The sequence below is a fragment of the Notamacropus eugenii genome, chromosome 1, assembly GCF_028372415.1.
Source record: "Notamacropus eugenii isolate mMacEug1 chromosome 1, mMacEug1.pri_v2, whole genome shotgun sequence".
In the NCBI taxonomy this organism is placed as follows: domain Eukaryota; kingdom Metazoa; phylum Chordata; class Mammalia; order Diprotodontia; family Macropodidae; genus Notamacropus; species Notamacropus eugenii.
The window spans coordinates 720277629-720294039 of record NC_092872.1 but is presented as its reverse complement, the minus strand read 5'-3'; the positions used below and the strand labels follow the sequence as shown (position 1 = coordinate 720294039).

Sequence of the window (16411 nt, the reverse complement as noted above, 5' to 3'; positions counted from 1 at the left end):
GGTATTCATTTTGCCTTGGGGGTGGTGCTTTTGATGAATGCACATATTTAGCTTGGAAAGGATAAGTTTCCAGTAAGTGCAACACTCTGCACCACACATTGCCTCTGTCACTCTCACATCTTGTCTGTCTCTTCTCCTTACAATCACCTAGTCTATTAGATGCCAATGTTTGCTGCAAGGGTGCATACATGAAGTTTCATTGCACTGAGGTAAACAGAAGACAGTGTTGGTAATGAGAAAGTAATATGATACACAAGTCTTCAGCAGGAAATGATCACCACTGTTGCTCTTTCCACCTCCATTCCTCCCTAGGACTCCTTGTCAAGTCTTCTTTGTGAGCCTACTCTAGCATTAAAGTCACCCAGAATTATAAGCTTGTCCTCTTTTGGCACAGTGATGATAAGGGTCTCTAGGTCTTCCTAAAATTTCTCTTTGACTTCATCAGGGTTTGTCATGGTGGGAGCATAGGCACTGATGGTGGTTGCATGGCATTTTCCTGCAAATGGCAATCACATTGTCATGAGCCTGCCCTTCACTGTTTTTGGCAAGCATAGCAGCTTGTTGATTAGATTAATTTTGATTGCAAAATGCCCGCCAATTTCATGGCATTCCCCTTCACTGCTCCCATTCCAGAAAAAGGTATATCTCACTTCATTCAGGTAGCCTTCTTTTCCCAACCTTGTTTCACTCAGGGCTGCTCTTTGGATGTGATGCGATACCTGTTCAGTTCTCTTGCAACAAGAGCAGTTCTTTCAGGTCTACTGGATTTTGTGTTGTCTATTAGTGCGCACAGGTTCTGTGTGCCCATGGTGAGTGGAATCATCTTTGCAGATGTTTTCATACATTTTATAAGTTTTGTGCGTTGTGACTGCATAGTGGGATTCCCCACTTGCCACAGTAATCAGGCCAGGGTGTTAGGTAAGCAGACAGTGTTTAGGGCACTTTTTCTAGCCCTCTTCCTCACACCAGGAGATGAGCAATGCGATCCTTAAAAGGCTGCTCAGACACCCAGGGGGCTGAATTGTCCCACTGCTGCTTCCACTGAGAAACAATGCTGGGCCACCTGTGTGCAGGGTCATGACTATAGCTCTCAGTGTGTCCACACCTGCTGCTTCATCACTTGCCTGTTGCCACAGGACTTTGAAGTATAATAGTGGGTGATGTCTTTTGATTCATGTGTGAATTGGATTTAAGTGAGGCAGAGTTGCATGAAGTCATCAGCCTCACTCTCTCCTCCAGATTCATCATAGTTCAGTGGCAGGACCAAGTCAAGATGGCTGGCACTATCTCAGGATGCAGTGATGTCTTGTCCAACTAAGCTCTAAGTACTCCATATCACCTGCTCCATCTGCCTTCATGGCCGTTGAAAAAAATTATTCTCATCCACCCATTCCACCGGAGGAAGTTTTCACATACTTCGGGTAGACACCCCCCTAACTCACCAATGGATTTGGAAACACTTGGTTACCCTCAACCTGGTTTACTGGAGTGTGACCAATGCACATGCTGCACCTTCTTGGAGTCACAGGTGAGAATTAGGTGGAACAGGTGGATACCAAAGTTGGAAAGAACCTCAAACAGGACTTTACAGTCATCACACCAAAGGTACTGGTTTTCCCCGAATACACCCTACACCCACAGTATGTAAATTAGTGGGAGAGGGAAGAGAGGGAAAGAGCGATCGAATTTGTAACTCAAAACTTTAAAAAAAAAGACAACATTCAAAAAAAACCTGTAGTAAGGGGAAATAATTTTTCAGAAAATGTATACAAGGAAAATAGAGGTTCTCCACCATTCAGCATGGCACCATCCACTGACTGCAGCAAATGGAGAAATTGTGAATCTGCTTTGAATCCCATCACAGTTATCTTAGGAAGATTTTGAAGGTCACCTGGAAAAGTACTGGACTCTGGCTTTCTCATGTTAGATTGCCAATCATTCACATTCTACTGCAGAGAGCACAACTCTGATGGACTGGCCATGTTATTGAAATGCCAAAAGTATGTTTTCCTAAAAGACTTTTATGGAGAACACATGCAAAGTAGGCACTGACAATGTGGTCAGAAGACTTAATACAAGGGCATTCCAAAGGTCTCTGAAGAATTTTGGAATTAGTGGTGAGTCATCAGAGACAGTGGCAAAGGACTACCCAGAATAGCTTATCAACACCAAAGAACATGGTGTGCTGTGCAAGTGTAGCAGAATTGTAGTAAGTCAAAAGAATAGTGAGATGTGCAAATGGAGATGCCTCTCCATCCCAAATATTCATGTGGACTATTTGTTCCCAGCCTGTGGTAAAGCCTTCTGGCCTCTTTTAGTCTGATCATCCATGGTCACAAACACTGCACTTTCACCCTTACATGGTGATGTTATTTTAGGCTGCTTTGAACACATAAATCCAACAACAATGAACAACTATGCTACTAAATATTTTAATAATGAAATAATAAGTTATTGACAAATGCAAGCAATCATCAAGAGAAGGTAGAGATGCTTTGGCCATGACAAGTTATATCTAGGGCAGTCTCAAGACCCAATGTAATGACATCATTCTCCTTCACTTGGCTGAAAAGTCTTATCTCCCTTAGTTCAGTTGAGGTTATAATTAAGTATCTTTTATCAATCGTTTTCATGTTTTATCTGGATAGAACTTTGATTCAGGCTCTGAGGTAATTAGCTAGATATTTTTCTTCCCTCTCCTTTAATCAAACATTCATTCTGCCCCTCACACCCCAGAATACACTCTACTTGCCAGCTTCTCACAAACCTGACATAATATTATTTAGAACATTGCTTTTATCAGTTCAAATAAGGAAGAAATTTCATATTTCTCTCTTTCTCTTCCTGAGATCTTTCAGAATTACAGATAACACGCAAAATTTGTCCCAGATTCCATTGTAAGACATTTCTCAAGTTGATTCCAACTGATCATATCAAATACTTTTCTCAATTTTCAGTGACCTCTCAGTGACTATGGTTTTAAGTATTGACTCTCTTACTCAGCAAGGATATGACTTTTAGGTCGGTCTCCTTTTTGTGCTACAATTTTGTCTTCTCACTTAATGAGGGTTGGACTGCCTGAATTCTCGAGTCTTTTTGAGGTCTCAGTCTTGTGACTCTTGATGTTTTAGGAGCTGGTGACATTCCAGGATGTGTCTGTGGACTTCACCCCTGAGGAATGGGACCTCTTAGACCATCCTCAGAAGAAGTTTTACAAGGCAGTCATGCTGGAGAATGCCCACAACCTGCTCTCCTTGGGTAAGGACATTTCCCTGGCCCCTCTACTATCAAACGCAGTATCTGTATCCCTCATTGTGCTGACTTTGGATCATTTATCAATTATCAGGAAGGAAATGGGTTGTTCTTCTGTCCTTCTGCCGCCTGGCTTTCCTTTAGAAGGTGAGTAGATGGCATGAAGATAACATGTATGTTCCCTTGTTGCTCCTGTAGCTATCTCTTGGCAATTCTAGGTAGCATGAAGTCCAAGATATCAGTGCTGAAGCATCTCAGTTGTTTATTATTTAGCCCAAGGCATATGGTTTTAAGTATTGACTCTCTTACTCAACAAGGATATGACTGGATTATTTAGCCCAAGCTCTCCCTGGACATTAATTTTCTCTGCCAAATCTCTGAAAAGCGCTCAGAAAGTATGGTTCTCTTTGTACCCTCTTCCTCTTTGGGATGGGCCAATTGTTTAGGATATCCTTCTTTTTGAGAACCATCAGTTTGTAACTCTCAGCTTCTGGGTGTGCCAAGTGTCACATGTTTCTCCTTAGTCTTTCTTTAAATGGCCTCCACTATCCAGTACAGGTGATGGGAAAGGACAGAGGGAAATAAGCCTTTGTCTTCACCTGTTGTTCATCAGCTGTTGTGTAGAGTACTTTCTTTACAATATTATGTTATTAGCTCATATTATTATCCCCATCTGGCATTTGAGAAAACTGAAGCAAACAGAGGTTAAGTGACTTTTCCAGAGACACACAGTTAGTAACTGTCTGAGGCTGGATTTAAAACTTGGCATTCCTCATTCTTGTCCCAGGACCCTCTCCTCCACACTACCAGCTGTCTCTAATTTCTAAATAATGGAAACTCTGCAATGAGTCCTTCCTATGGTGAAGGTACACCATGATCAAATATTCTCATTCCCAGTTGGCTCCATGACCTTCTCCCCCACCTTTCTCCAAACTTCTCGAAAATGAATGCTATGAAACCATGCTTAAGGACTTCTGGGAACCATCCTTTGCTCCTTGCTCTCATGACCCCTACATATGGTAGGATTAAGAGACTGGCTAACAATTTGAATTTCACTAAGGTTTATTGAGTTCCCCCAAAGGGGAATCTTGCCATGAAAGGCAATGAGTCTTTGAAGGAACAGTAAAAAGGTTTTGATAGGTTTCATGGGTGGATAGGAGACAAAGGCAAAACTGATTCATCAGGCTCTAATTTTCTGGAGCTCATTGCTGATCTGGCACATCTTTTTTTGGTTACTTTCATTACAAGCATTAATGGAAGAATAAGCCAGATGTGTGTGAGCATGTTGGAGTGATTCTCAAAATGGAGCAGCTTTGTATTTTTCCTAAAGAGAACTCAATTTTAAGTTTTTCTCCATGTTCATTCCTTATTCTACATTCGTAGGGCTTCCAGTTCCCAGAGAATATTTGGTTATTTATTTAGAGGAAAGGGAAGCACCACAGAAGCTGGAACAAGAAGGCCTGAGGAGCTGCTGTACAGGTGAGTGACATGAAAGCAGGTATATGAAAGCTGTGACTCTGGGTCTTGGGGCAATGCAAGTGCTAGATTTGGGGGAAGCAACACCTGACTTGGGATTCTTTCTCAGAGATTTTTAGCTATGTGTCACTCACATAGAATTAATCCTAGGATATACTTTACATAAATGATCAACCCATGTGCCTTCCTTGATCTGTAAGGCTCAATCTTTGGACCCTTCTTGGAGAATTGTTCTGCAGATTCATTGCATCTGACAGCCACTCTGAGTCTGATGAAGTGGGTAGTAGAAATTCCCATAGTTCCATAGTAAGAGATTCTTCAAAAGCCTAAAAAGAAGTCTCTGTAATCTTTACCGTAGATCTGATCAGGTCCCATCAGGATTAGAACCAGAGAAAGTTCACTGAAATAGGAGATAAGGTGCAAAAAGAAGAGAAACAGAGCTGAGGCCAGAAGCTGCATTTGACAAATAAGACAGAAACCAGAATATAGGGATTGAGGTAGAAGGTGGGGCCTGATGTCATTCATGGGTCCTGGCAGTCAGTCAATAAGCATGGATTAAGCACCTCCAGTTTTCTAGGCACCTCATCAAGTTTTAGGAAGGGAAAAGGCAGTTCCTGTTTTCAAGGAGCTGCCCATCTGTCATAGAAACATGGAAATGGTTGAGAAGAAACAACAGATCAGGAACCTTGGTCTTAATTGATCTAGGGAAAGGAGAGTGTTTGGGAGTAGAAAGCTGTCTAGTTCAGTGTTATACATTGGAATAAAGGGGAACTCTAGGTGTGAAATAATCGTTTAAGGAGAATAGAATTGGGGAGGATTCAGAATCGAGACAAGAATGAGAAAAAATCCAGGTACACATCAGCTATATTGCAGAATCAGTTCCAGACTTTGGTGGTAAAGCAAATATTGCAAGCAAGTGAGTCACCTGACCTTTTTTTGTCAGGGCATATAAAAGTTATGTTTGTGACATACTGTTGTCTATTACACGCACAATACTATTTAGCTTTTTAAAAGGACATATTTTAATTTGGAAATATGTCATTGGTAATAAAAGCTACCTATATCCCAGTCTTCAGTGAGTCCTAATCTTCTTTCTGGTGTGGTCTCTGGTCCAGTGTTGCTGGCTGTTGGCTTATAAGAGTTGTGATTGCTCAAGACTGGCAGTTGCCGTGGCAGTTTCTTACAATAAGGCAACAGTGAAGCTTGCCACCTACAATGACTGACTCTTCTTTTCCCTTCAACTAAAAAACCCATTCTAGGCTTATGAATTGGCCTGATTTCAATATTTTTGTGCTTTGGAGAATAAGAAGACCCAAAGGGAGGGAGAGAAAAGTCAAGCATACAAAAATAAAACATTTTTTTCTCAAAAAATGTAGAACAAAAGTAAGTGCCATGGAGAAGGGCCATCTAGTTCCATGGACAGATCATGCCCACTTTCAGGGTTGGTGGTCTAGTGTCAACCTGCAGGCATACTTTTCAGGTCACTCAGTAATTCTGAGCTCATGTCCTGACTAGACGTTGTAATAAGAATGCTAGGTCTGCCAGTTTCACAGGTATTTCTGCAGACCCAATATGTTTGTCAGTGAAGCTCTTTGTAAGTCAAGTTATCCTGCAAATTTGAGTTAATGGCATTTTAAGACAATCATGTTTGTGTCTTTTATGACTTTTTTCTTCACCTGGGGAAGGACCATATAGATCAGTTTATTTTCTTGCAATGGAGGAAAAGCTTTCTAATTATATATCTGTGTGCATGTGTCTCTGTGTATATGTTTTACTGTCTTTTTTGCAGAAGGAATGCTTAGACCTGGAATGAAAGAGACTACTGAAAAGCTAAGGATTTCTGTGAAGGAAACACACGAAGAAAACCTCATGAGTGATAGTCCCTGTGATGTCACTGGGAGAGAAATTTGTGCTACAAATGAGAGAATCCACACAGGAGAAAAACCTTATGGTTATCATCATTATGGGAAAAATGTGAGTCAACAGTCATCCCTGAAATACTGTCAAAAAACTCAGACCGGAGAGAAACCACATGAGTCTCATGAATGTGGTGTACCTTTTAGTGAACACTCATCTTTCCTTTCTCCTCACAGTATTCACAGTGACAGGAAACCCCACATATGTAATCAGTGTGGAAAGACTGGGAGTTGCAGCTCTAGTGTTGCTGTACATCAGAGCATGGAGACTAGAGAGCAACCTTATGGGTATACTAAACCTGGAAATGCATTCCCAAAGAGCTCCACTCTTACTCATCATCAGAGAATCCACAATGGTGAGAAGTCTTGTGAATGTAATCATTGTGGAAATGGATTCAGATTTAAAGGTCACCTTACTGTACATCAGAAGATTCACACGAGGGAGAAACCATATGAATCTAATCAATGTGGAAAGGCTTTCAGAGACAGCTCCAGTCTTGCCGCACATGAGAGAATCCACACTGGAGAGAAACCCTATGAATGTCATCAGTATGGAAAGGCATTCCCAAGGAGATCAAGTCATCTTGCACATCAGAGAATCCACACTGGAGAGAAACCTTATGAAGGTAATCAATGTGGAAAGGCTTTCAGAGACAGCTCCAGTCTTGCCGCACATCAGAGAATCCACACTGGAGAGAAACCCTATGAATGTAATCAATGTGGAAAGGCATTCCCATGGAGATCAAGTCTTGTTGGACATCAGAGAATCCACACTGGAGAGAAACCTTATGAATGTAATCAGTGTGGAAAGTCTTTCAGAGACAGCTCCACTCTTGCTTCACATAAGAGAATCCACACTGGACAGAAACCTTACGAATGTAATCAATGTGGAAAGGCTTTCAGAAGAAGCTGCGATCTTGTTGTACACCAGAGTATCCACACTGGAGAGAAACCTTATGAATGTAATCAGTGTGGAAAGTCTTTCAGAGACAGCTCCAGTCTTGCTTCACATAAGAGAATCCACACTGGACAGAAACCTTATGAATGTAATCAATGTGGAAAGGCTTTCAGAAGAAGCTGCGATCTTGGTGTACACCAGAGTATCCACACTGGAGAGAAACCTCATGAATGTAATCAGTGTGGAAAGGCTTTCAGAAGAAAGTGCCATCTTGCTGTACACCAGAGTATCCACACTGGAGAGAAACCTCATGAATGTAATCAGTGTGGAAAGGCTTTCAGAAGAAACTGCCATCTTGCTGTACACCAGAGTATCCACACTGGAGAGAAACCTCATGAATGTAATCAATGTGGAAAGACGTTCAGACTAAACTTTCTACTTGCTGCACATCACAGAATCCACACTGGGGAGAAACCATATGAGTGTAATCAATGTGGAAAGTCTTTCAGAAACACCTCCACTCTTGCTTCACATAAGAGAATCCACACTGGAGAGAAACCTTATGAATGTAATCAGTGTGGAAAGGCTTTCAGAGACAGCTCCAGTCTTGCTTCACATAAGAGAATCCACACTGCACAGAAACCTTATGAATGTAATCAATGTGGAAAGGCTTTCAAAAGAAGCTGCGATCTTGGTGTACACCAGAGTATCCACACTGGAGAGAAACCTTATGAATGTAATCAGTGTGGAAAGTCTTTCAGAGACAGCTCCACTCTTGCTTCACATAAGAGAATCCACACTGGACAGAAACCTTATGAATGTAATCAATGTGGAAAGGCTTTCAGAAGAAGCTGCGATCTTGGTGTACACCGGAGTATCCACACTGGAGAGAAACCTCATGAATGTAATCAGTGTGGAAAGGCTTTCAGAAGAAAGTGCCATCTTGCTGTACACCAGAGTATCCACACTGGAGAGAAACCTCATGAATGTAATCAGTGTGGAAAGGCTTTCAGAAGAAACTGCCATCTTGCTGTACACTAGAGTATCCACACTGGAGAGAAACCTCATGAATGTAATCAATGTGGAAAGACGTTCAGACTAAACTTTCTACTTGCTGCACATCACAGAATCCACACTGGGGAGAAACCATATGAGTGTAATCAATGTGGAAAGTCTTTCAGAAACACCTCCACTCTTGCTTCACATAAGAGAATCCACACTGGACAGAAACCTTATGAATGTAATCAATGTGGAAAGGCTTTCAGAAGAAACTGCGATCTTGCTGTACACCAGAGTATCCACACTGGAGAGAAACCTTATGAATGTAATCAGTGTGGAAAGGCTTTCACACAGAGCTCCAGTCTTGCTGCACATCAGATAATCCACACTGGACAGAAACCTTATGAATGCGATCAATGTGGAAAGGCTTTCAGAAGAAAGTGCCATCTTGCTGTACACCAGAGAATCCACACTTGAGAGAAACCTTATGAATGCAATGAATGTGGAAAGGGTTTCGGTTACAGCTCCACTCTTGCTGTACATCACAGAGTCCACACTGGAGAGAAACCTTATGAATTTAGTCAATGTGGAAAAGCTTTCAGAACTAAACTCCCTACTTGCTGCACATAATACAATCCACAGTGGAGAGATACATGATGTCATAAAACCTTTTATATACATTATCACATTACCATACAATTCTGCTGAAAGCAAAGTTGAAGAGACATAATTTCTGGGTAATCATTTAATTATGGCCAATTAATAATTCATAAAACAATGGTCTTTTAACTATCTCTTACAAACTAAAGATGAATCATGGAGACCTTTCAACATTTATATGCCCTTAGATAAGTGAGAGTTAACCTACAGGCCTAAGTCAATCTTGATTAGTTAAAACTTAATCAGAAGGAGTATTATAATGAGATTTTGACTCATTCTAATGATGGACTCAGTGGGGAGACATGAGTCTTCACTCAGTTTTGGACAAAGAGACTTATTTCTATCCAGATCACCATTGCCTGGGGCAGTCTGGATCAGAGAGGTCCACTTCCCCTCAGACCTGGTTTACTAAAATACAATGGGCCAGAGTCCACCTAGAATAAAATCTCTTTAAATTTTGGTCATATCTAAATTTTCCCAGTTGAATAAATCTTGCCCAAGATTTCATCTGATCATCAGCCCTGCCCTTCAAAGACTGGCTGAATCACTTACAGCGGCCAATTTCTGAATGAGGAAATAGGAGAAAAGTTTAATTCTCCTTTAGTAGTTGTTTCTTTATATGGGAGAAATCTTCTTTTCTCTCACATCAGAGAATCCATTCTAGAGGACATATCGCATTAATATAATCAATATGAAAAGTATTAAGGCTAACATCATTCCTTATTTTCCATCAGAATTCACCTGAGATAGAAACCATATTCTTGTAATGAATGGGGAAAAACATTCAGATGGACTATTGAACTTGTTAGACACCAGAAATTTCACCTCATGAACAAGCCCTGTCTGGACTCAGGGAAGGTCTGCAGCCAGAGATCATCTCTTCCTTTACATCTAGGATTTCTAGTGGAGAGAAAACTTATGAATGTGCTCAGTGAGGACCAGCCTTTTCCTGGAAGAGGCATGTCATTAGGCACCACATTCTTCACACTACAGGGAAGTCTTATAAAAGCAGTAATGGTAGGAAAGTCATCACCTGAGTCTCACAAATATTTTTGTTTGTGTCCATTGGAGAAATCTTCCTGGAGATAAGACTTAAGAATTTAATGAATGGGTGTTGGTCTTTCCCTGGAGCACAGACCTCACTAGATATTGTGTATTGCATATAGTGCATGAAACCCTAGAAAGAAACTGAATTTATTTCAAAAACCCCAAAGTTGCTCATGACTTCCCTAAAATATGCTATGACCCCCTAGGATGAAGCCTGCCACTGGCTTCCTCACTTTACTGCACTCTCCCACTGTAGTGAGGGACCTTTCCTGCTTACCCTTCAAGCTCTCCTAGGCTAGTAATGTGGTTCACTGCTCCAAAATTGGTTCAGAGCCATTGCTGCAGAGTTGTTTTAAAGGGAATTTGGAAGAGCATAGACAAGTGATTGCCTGAGCTTGCCATCTTGACTCCAGAAACCCTCATGCCCATATTTTCAGGAAATACTCCCTTGATAGCTCAATTTTTCTTGAAAAGGACTCTTGTCTTTCCCATTCAATTGTTTTCTTCTGTTTCTTTGCCATTGTCATTTAAGAAAACCATAATTCTTCTTGATATTCTCACAAATTATGAATTCATTTGAGGAAATCTCCCCTTTTCATTTCCCTTTCCTTCATTCCTCAGCTATTTGTAAGTGCTTATCAAACAGCCATTTTGCTTTGTTCTTTTTCTTCAGGATATATTTACTTGTTGCTTCCTGTACAATATTAAGAATTTTTTTAATATGACTGTAGATAGTTTTAATTCTTTGAAAATTTCCTGTTCATATCCTTTGACCCTTAATCAATTGGGGAATGACTTGTATTCTTGTAAATTTGACTCAATTTTGTATATACTTTAGAAATGAGGCCTTTATCAGAGACACCAGTAGTAAAAATTCTTTCTTTCTCTGCTTTCCTCCTTAGCTTCATTGCATTGGCTTTGTCTGTGCAAAAACTTTTCAGTTTAGTGTAATTGAAATTATCCATTTTGCATTTCATAATGTTCTCTCTCTCTTGTTTGGACATAAATTCCTCCATTCACCATAAATCTGGCAGATAAACTATTCCTTGCTCCCCTAATTTGCTTACAGTATCAGCCTTTATACCTAAACCATGTACCCTTTTGGACTTTATTTTAGTATACAGTGTCAGACATTGGTCTGTTTCCAGTTTCTGCCATACTATTTTCTAGTTTTCCCATCAGTTTTTGTCAAGTGATGAATTGTTTTGTGAGATGGGTCTTTGGGTTTATCACATGGAAGTTGCTATAATCATTCAGTACCGTGTCTTGTGTACCTAATGTACACAAGATCTACCCCTCTATTTCTTAGCCAATACAGGTAGTTTTCATGATACCGCTTTATAATACCACTTATGATCTTGCATGGCTAGGCCACCTTCCCTAGCATTTTTTTTTATCGTATTCATTCTTTTTTTTTTTTTAAAGATGCAGAAATGTCCAATTTTATTGACAGTCTTTGTAAATACTTTTCCTTTTTTTTTTTTAATGTTTAACAATCACTGCCATACAATTGAGATTTTATCCCCCCCCACCTACTCCCCACTACGCCCCTCCCTCCCCACGACTGCATACAATTCTGTATAGATTCTACATATACTTTCCTATTGAGTATATTTTCACTATAGTCATGCTATGTAGTCAGACTAAAATAAATGAAAGAAATCGTATAACAAATCAGAACATGATACACAAACACATACACATACACAAACATGATCTGCTAAATTTTGTGAGTGACTTCCATATTTCTCTCTCTGAGTGTGGAAGGCATTTTGCCTTGAGAACCACCTTTGGGATTTTTTTTTTTTATAAGAAGTTTTTTGCATTATTACAAAATTCCAAGTCTACCAGAAACAACTCACACACTGTGGTCGTTGCTGTGCACAAAGTTCTCCTGGTTCTGCTCCTTTCACTCAGCATCAGGTCATATAAGTCCTTCCTGGCCTCTCTGAAGTCTTCTTGTTCATCATTTCTTATGGCACAATAGTACTCCATTACATTCATATACCACAATTTATTCAGCCATTCCCCAATTGATGGACATCCCCTTGACTTCCAGTTTTTGGCAACTACATAGAGTGCTGCTATAAATATTTTTGTACATGTGGGACCCTTTCCCATTTTTATGATCTCTTGGGGATATAGTCCTAGTAGCGATATTGCTGGGTCAAAGGGTATGCACATTTTTGTAGCCCTTTGGGCATAGTTCCAAATTGCTCTCCAGAATGGTTGGATGCGCTCGCAGCTCCACCAACAATGAATGATATTCAAGGAATAAGAATAGCCCAAGAAGAAACTAAGTTATCACTCTTTGCAGATGATATGATGATTTACCTAGAGAATCCCAGAGATTCAAGTAAAAAATTACTTGAATTAATAAACAACTTTGGCAAAGTTGCAGGTTACAAAATAAACCCACACAAATCTTCTGCGTTCCTATATATTAGCAACAAAGTCCAACAGCAAGAGATAGAAAGAGAAATCCCATTTAAAGTTAGGGCAGACAGTATAAAATACTTAGGAGTCTACTTGCCAAAACAAACCCAGGGATTATATGAACACAATTACAAGACACTTTTTGCACAAATAAAGTCAGATTTAAGTAAGTGGAAAAACATTAGTTGCTCATGGGTAGGCCGTGCTAATATAATAAAAATGACAATTCTACCTAAATTAATTTACTTATTTAGTGCCATACCAATTAAACTATCAGACAATTACTTTCTAGAGCTGGATAAAATAATATCAAAATTCATTTGGAAAAACAAAAGGTCCAGAATATTAAAGGGACTATCGTATTCATTCTTGATATTCTGGACCTTTTGGTCTTCCAGATGAATTTTGATGTTATTTTTTCCAGCTGTACAAAATAATTTTTTGATAGTTTCATTGGTATGATGTTGAATAAGCAAATTAATTTAAGTAGAACTGTCATTTTTATTGTACTAATTCAGGCTATCCTCAAGCAACTGATGTGTTTTCCAAATATTTAGATCTGACTTTATTTGTGTGAAAAGTTGAAGTGGCCATTATCCCCCCCACCCCAGAGCCCCTGGGTTGAGAAATGTCTGTTGAGTTTCTAGGCCACTTTCTGTTGTGCCCCTTCACCTAGCAGCCACTCTCTGTTGTACTCCTTTGCCTGGCAGCTGCTTGGGCCCCCCTCTCTGTTCTACCCCTTTGCCTGGCAGCTGCTTGGTCCCCCCTCTCTGTTGTGCCCCCTTGCCTAGCAGCACCTAGGAACCCCTGTCAAAACTGTTCTGTGAAAAATGTGTACTATTGGAACCACAAGGCTGTACCTGGAAGTGCTAAGATGCTTAAAAGGCACACACACCTTTGTTCAGGGCTGCCTCCTCTGAGGACAGCTGCTGGCTAATAAAGACGCTCCCAAATTCTCTATTGACTCTTGCCTGTGCTTGTCTCGGTCCATCCATTTCAAAGTGTTTTGTAATTGTGTCCATATATTTCCTGGGTTTGTTTTGGCAGGTTCACTCTCAAATATTTTACAGTGTCTACAGTAACTTAAAATGCAGTTTTTGTTTCTATCACTTGCTCTTGGGCTTTGTTAATAATATATAGAAATGCTGATGATATATATGGGTTTATGTTATATCCTGCAACTCTGCTAAAGTTCCTTATTTCAAGTAGTTTTTCTTACTAGATTCTGTAGGATTCTGCAAGTATACCATCACATCATCCACCAAGAGTGATAGATTAGTTTCTTCTTTGCCTATTTTAATTGCTTCAGTTCCTTTTTCTTCCCTTATTGCTAAACCTACCATTTCTGGCACCATATTGACAGCAGTGTTGATAATGCACATCCTTGTTTCCTCCCCAGTCTTACTGGAAATGCTTGTAGCTTATCCCCATTCTACAAAAGACTTGCTGATGGTTTTAGGTAGATTTAGCCAGAATGTCTTCATCTCCTTTATTGGCCCCTGAGATGAACCTCATATGAGTCCTGGTTCTCTTTTGCACTTGGAGAATCAAGGGAGTTTTCACAGGCCCTGATTAGGAAATAAGAACTTCTCCCTCTCTACAGTGAAAGCAGAGTGGAGAAGAGGAAGAGGGAGTGGGAGAGGATGAACTGAGTTACTCAAGTGGCTGGGTCCTCCTCTCCAAAGGAAGGTGAATTTTGATGACTGCAAGCTGACCAGTTAACTTGGGGTTTAGTGGCTAAATTCCTTTCCTTTTTCTTTCCTTTTTCTTTTTCTTTCCCCTTCCCTTCCCTTCCCTTTCATTCCCTTCCCTGCCCTGCCCTGCCATGCCCCACCCCCCTGGCTTAGAGTGAATGTCAATAGTAACTGTTTCTCCTTTGCCCAGCGATTGTGAGCGTTTTCTTCTTGAAGTTTGATTTTTTTTTTTCTTTTTCTAATTAAAGGGGCCATCCCTTGTCTCCCTTCTTCAACAGACCTATTCAATGAATGGGCAATATCTCACTCAAAGTGAGGAACTTGAAAAGCCCTTGGCCTAAAATGGCCAGGGTCTCCCACTGCATCCTGGGTCACTTGCAGTCATCTTGATGAATATCTGGCAACTTGTCCCAGATGGCTCTGGAGGGAGAAGTGAGGCTGGTGACCTTGCACAGCCCTCCCTCTCTCAAGTCAAAGTCAGTTGCAAGTCATGTCATCATTTCCCTAATGTCCCAATCCTCTTCAAAAACAAAGGACACACACAACCTACAAGGCAGAGTGGACTCAACATAAGATCCCTGGGAGATGAAGTGGAATATGCTGGAGATTTGCTGACCTTTCAAACCCACATCAAATCTTTGCCTTGACATAGTTTCTCTTGTTGCAAACCGAGTTTCCTTTGGTGGAATCTCCATTCCAATTCTCTGCAGCAAGAACAAAAACTAAATTTCTTTTTCTCAAGACCTGCTCCCCTTCACCTCACAGAGCTGGGCTCCCTATGACCTAGGCAGGGCCAAGGAACAAAGTTGAATGGCCCACCCCAGTCATTGCCTTTTCAGTCTCTGGTTCTGGGATTGAAAAGGCCTCATTGGCTGCCTGAGGCTTCCTGTGTGTGCACCTGAGTGTGTTGCAGTATGCCTCCCACCAGCCATGAGGGAGATTCTAGGACAGCAGGTAACAGGGAGAGAGGCTGGACATTTTTGTTGACTTGTAAGCAGGAGGGAAACAATCAGGAAGCAGGGAGAGGCTGAACATAAATGAGAGGATTCTGATGACAGGAGGTGTCATCTGCTGAAAGAGAGAGGATGGAATGGGGTTACCTAGGAATGTTGACAGGTTGACTTTGACATGAGCAGAGCTTCCTCATTATGGGTCAGGCAGGGTGAAGGAGGAGACAGTGGCAGAAGGTGCCTGGAAATGGGAGATGAGGAGAAAAGAACAGGGAGCTCTCTGAGAATGACTTCCATTTTCTTCAGGAGAATATGAAGGCAGGTTCTCAACTGAGAAAGCATGGGTGACTGAGCTACTGAAAGTCTGAAGGATGAAAACATCCTGCAGAACAAAGATGCTAAGTGAGATAGTGAGTTAACAAAGGTGTAAAACATTGCCTCTCAGCACTGTAGCCCCCAGTGAGTTTATGGAGCATCAGTTTGGAGTGGACCCAGTCAGAGGGGTCTCAGGGATTTTCTTCACATTCATTAAGCAGTATTTGTGTCTTTGTGCATTTTTTTTCTGAATTCAGTTTTCTGGCTGTTTTCCCCTTCCACTCTTAGGCACTGCTTTATCCAGATAATTAGCTTTCTTCTATCTATTTTAACCCAACTCTCTTCCCACTGGCTCTTTTCACCTCAGCCTCCACCTTCTCTCCTAGTTGTCCACCATGTCCCTGTTTTTAGAGTTTTATTTTCTGATTTCTTTATCTCTTCCTTCACCCCTTCTTTTCTCTCTTGAAGTGAAATCTTTCATTAACGATCCCTTTTCCTCTATGACTTTTGATTCTTTTCTTTTTCTACACTTTTTCTTCTAAGGAAAATTCCTGAAGCTCATTCTTATTTCTCTTCCCTTTCTTTCTAGGCTGAACCATCATCCTTCAGTTCCTCTTCTGTATATTTATTCATTACTTAAATCCCGCGTGAGCACTCATACATTAGAGAGAGTGTTACATTACATGCCTTCCACAAACCCTTCACACTCAGAGATTCTTTTACTCTTACAAACGTTTTTTCTCCCATCATTTGCACTACTCAGAGAGG

At 40.7% G+C, this 16411-nt stretch overlaps 1 protein-coding gene and 2 long non-coding RNA genes across 3 annotated transcripts in view; 2 read left to right on the top strand and 1 right to left on the bottom strand.

The window, feature by feature from the left end:
- The window catches only part of LOC140522125 (uncharacterized), a 384637-nt gene that overhangs the window by 191081 nt on the left and 177145 nt on the right, over positions 1-16411 (top strand). The gene's annotated exons all lie outside the window — the stretch shown is intronic.
- LOC140522166 (uncharacterized) overlaps positions 1-16411 on the bottom strand; it is a 518496-nt gene that overhangs the window by 422514 nt on the left and 79571 nt on the right. The window lies entirely within an intron of this gene.
- Positions 1779-9661, top strand: LOC140521547 (uncharacterized). Its single transcript, XM_072636711.1, is given in 4 exon segments — positions 1779-3258; positions 4636-4731; positions 6518-9144; positions 9146-9661. Coding segments are annotated over 4 exon segments (2883 nt in total). The 5' UTR covers positions 1779-3224; the 3' UTR covers positions 9272-9661.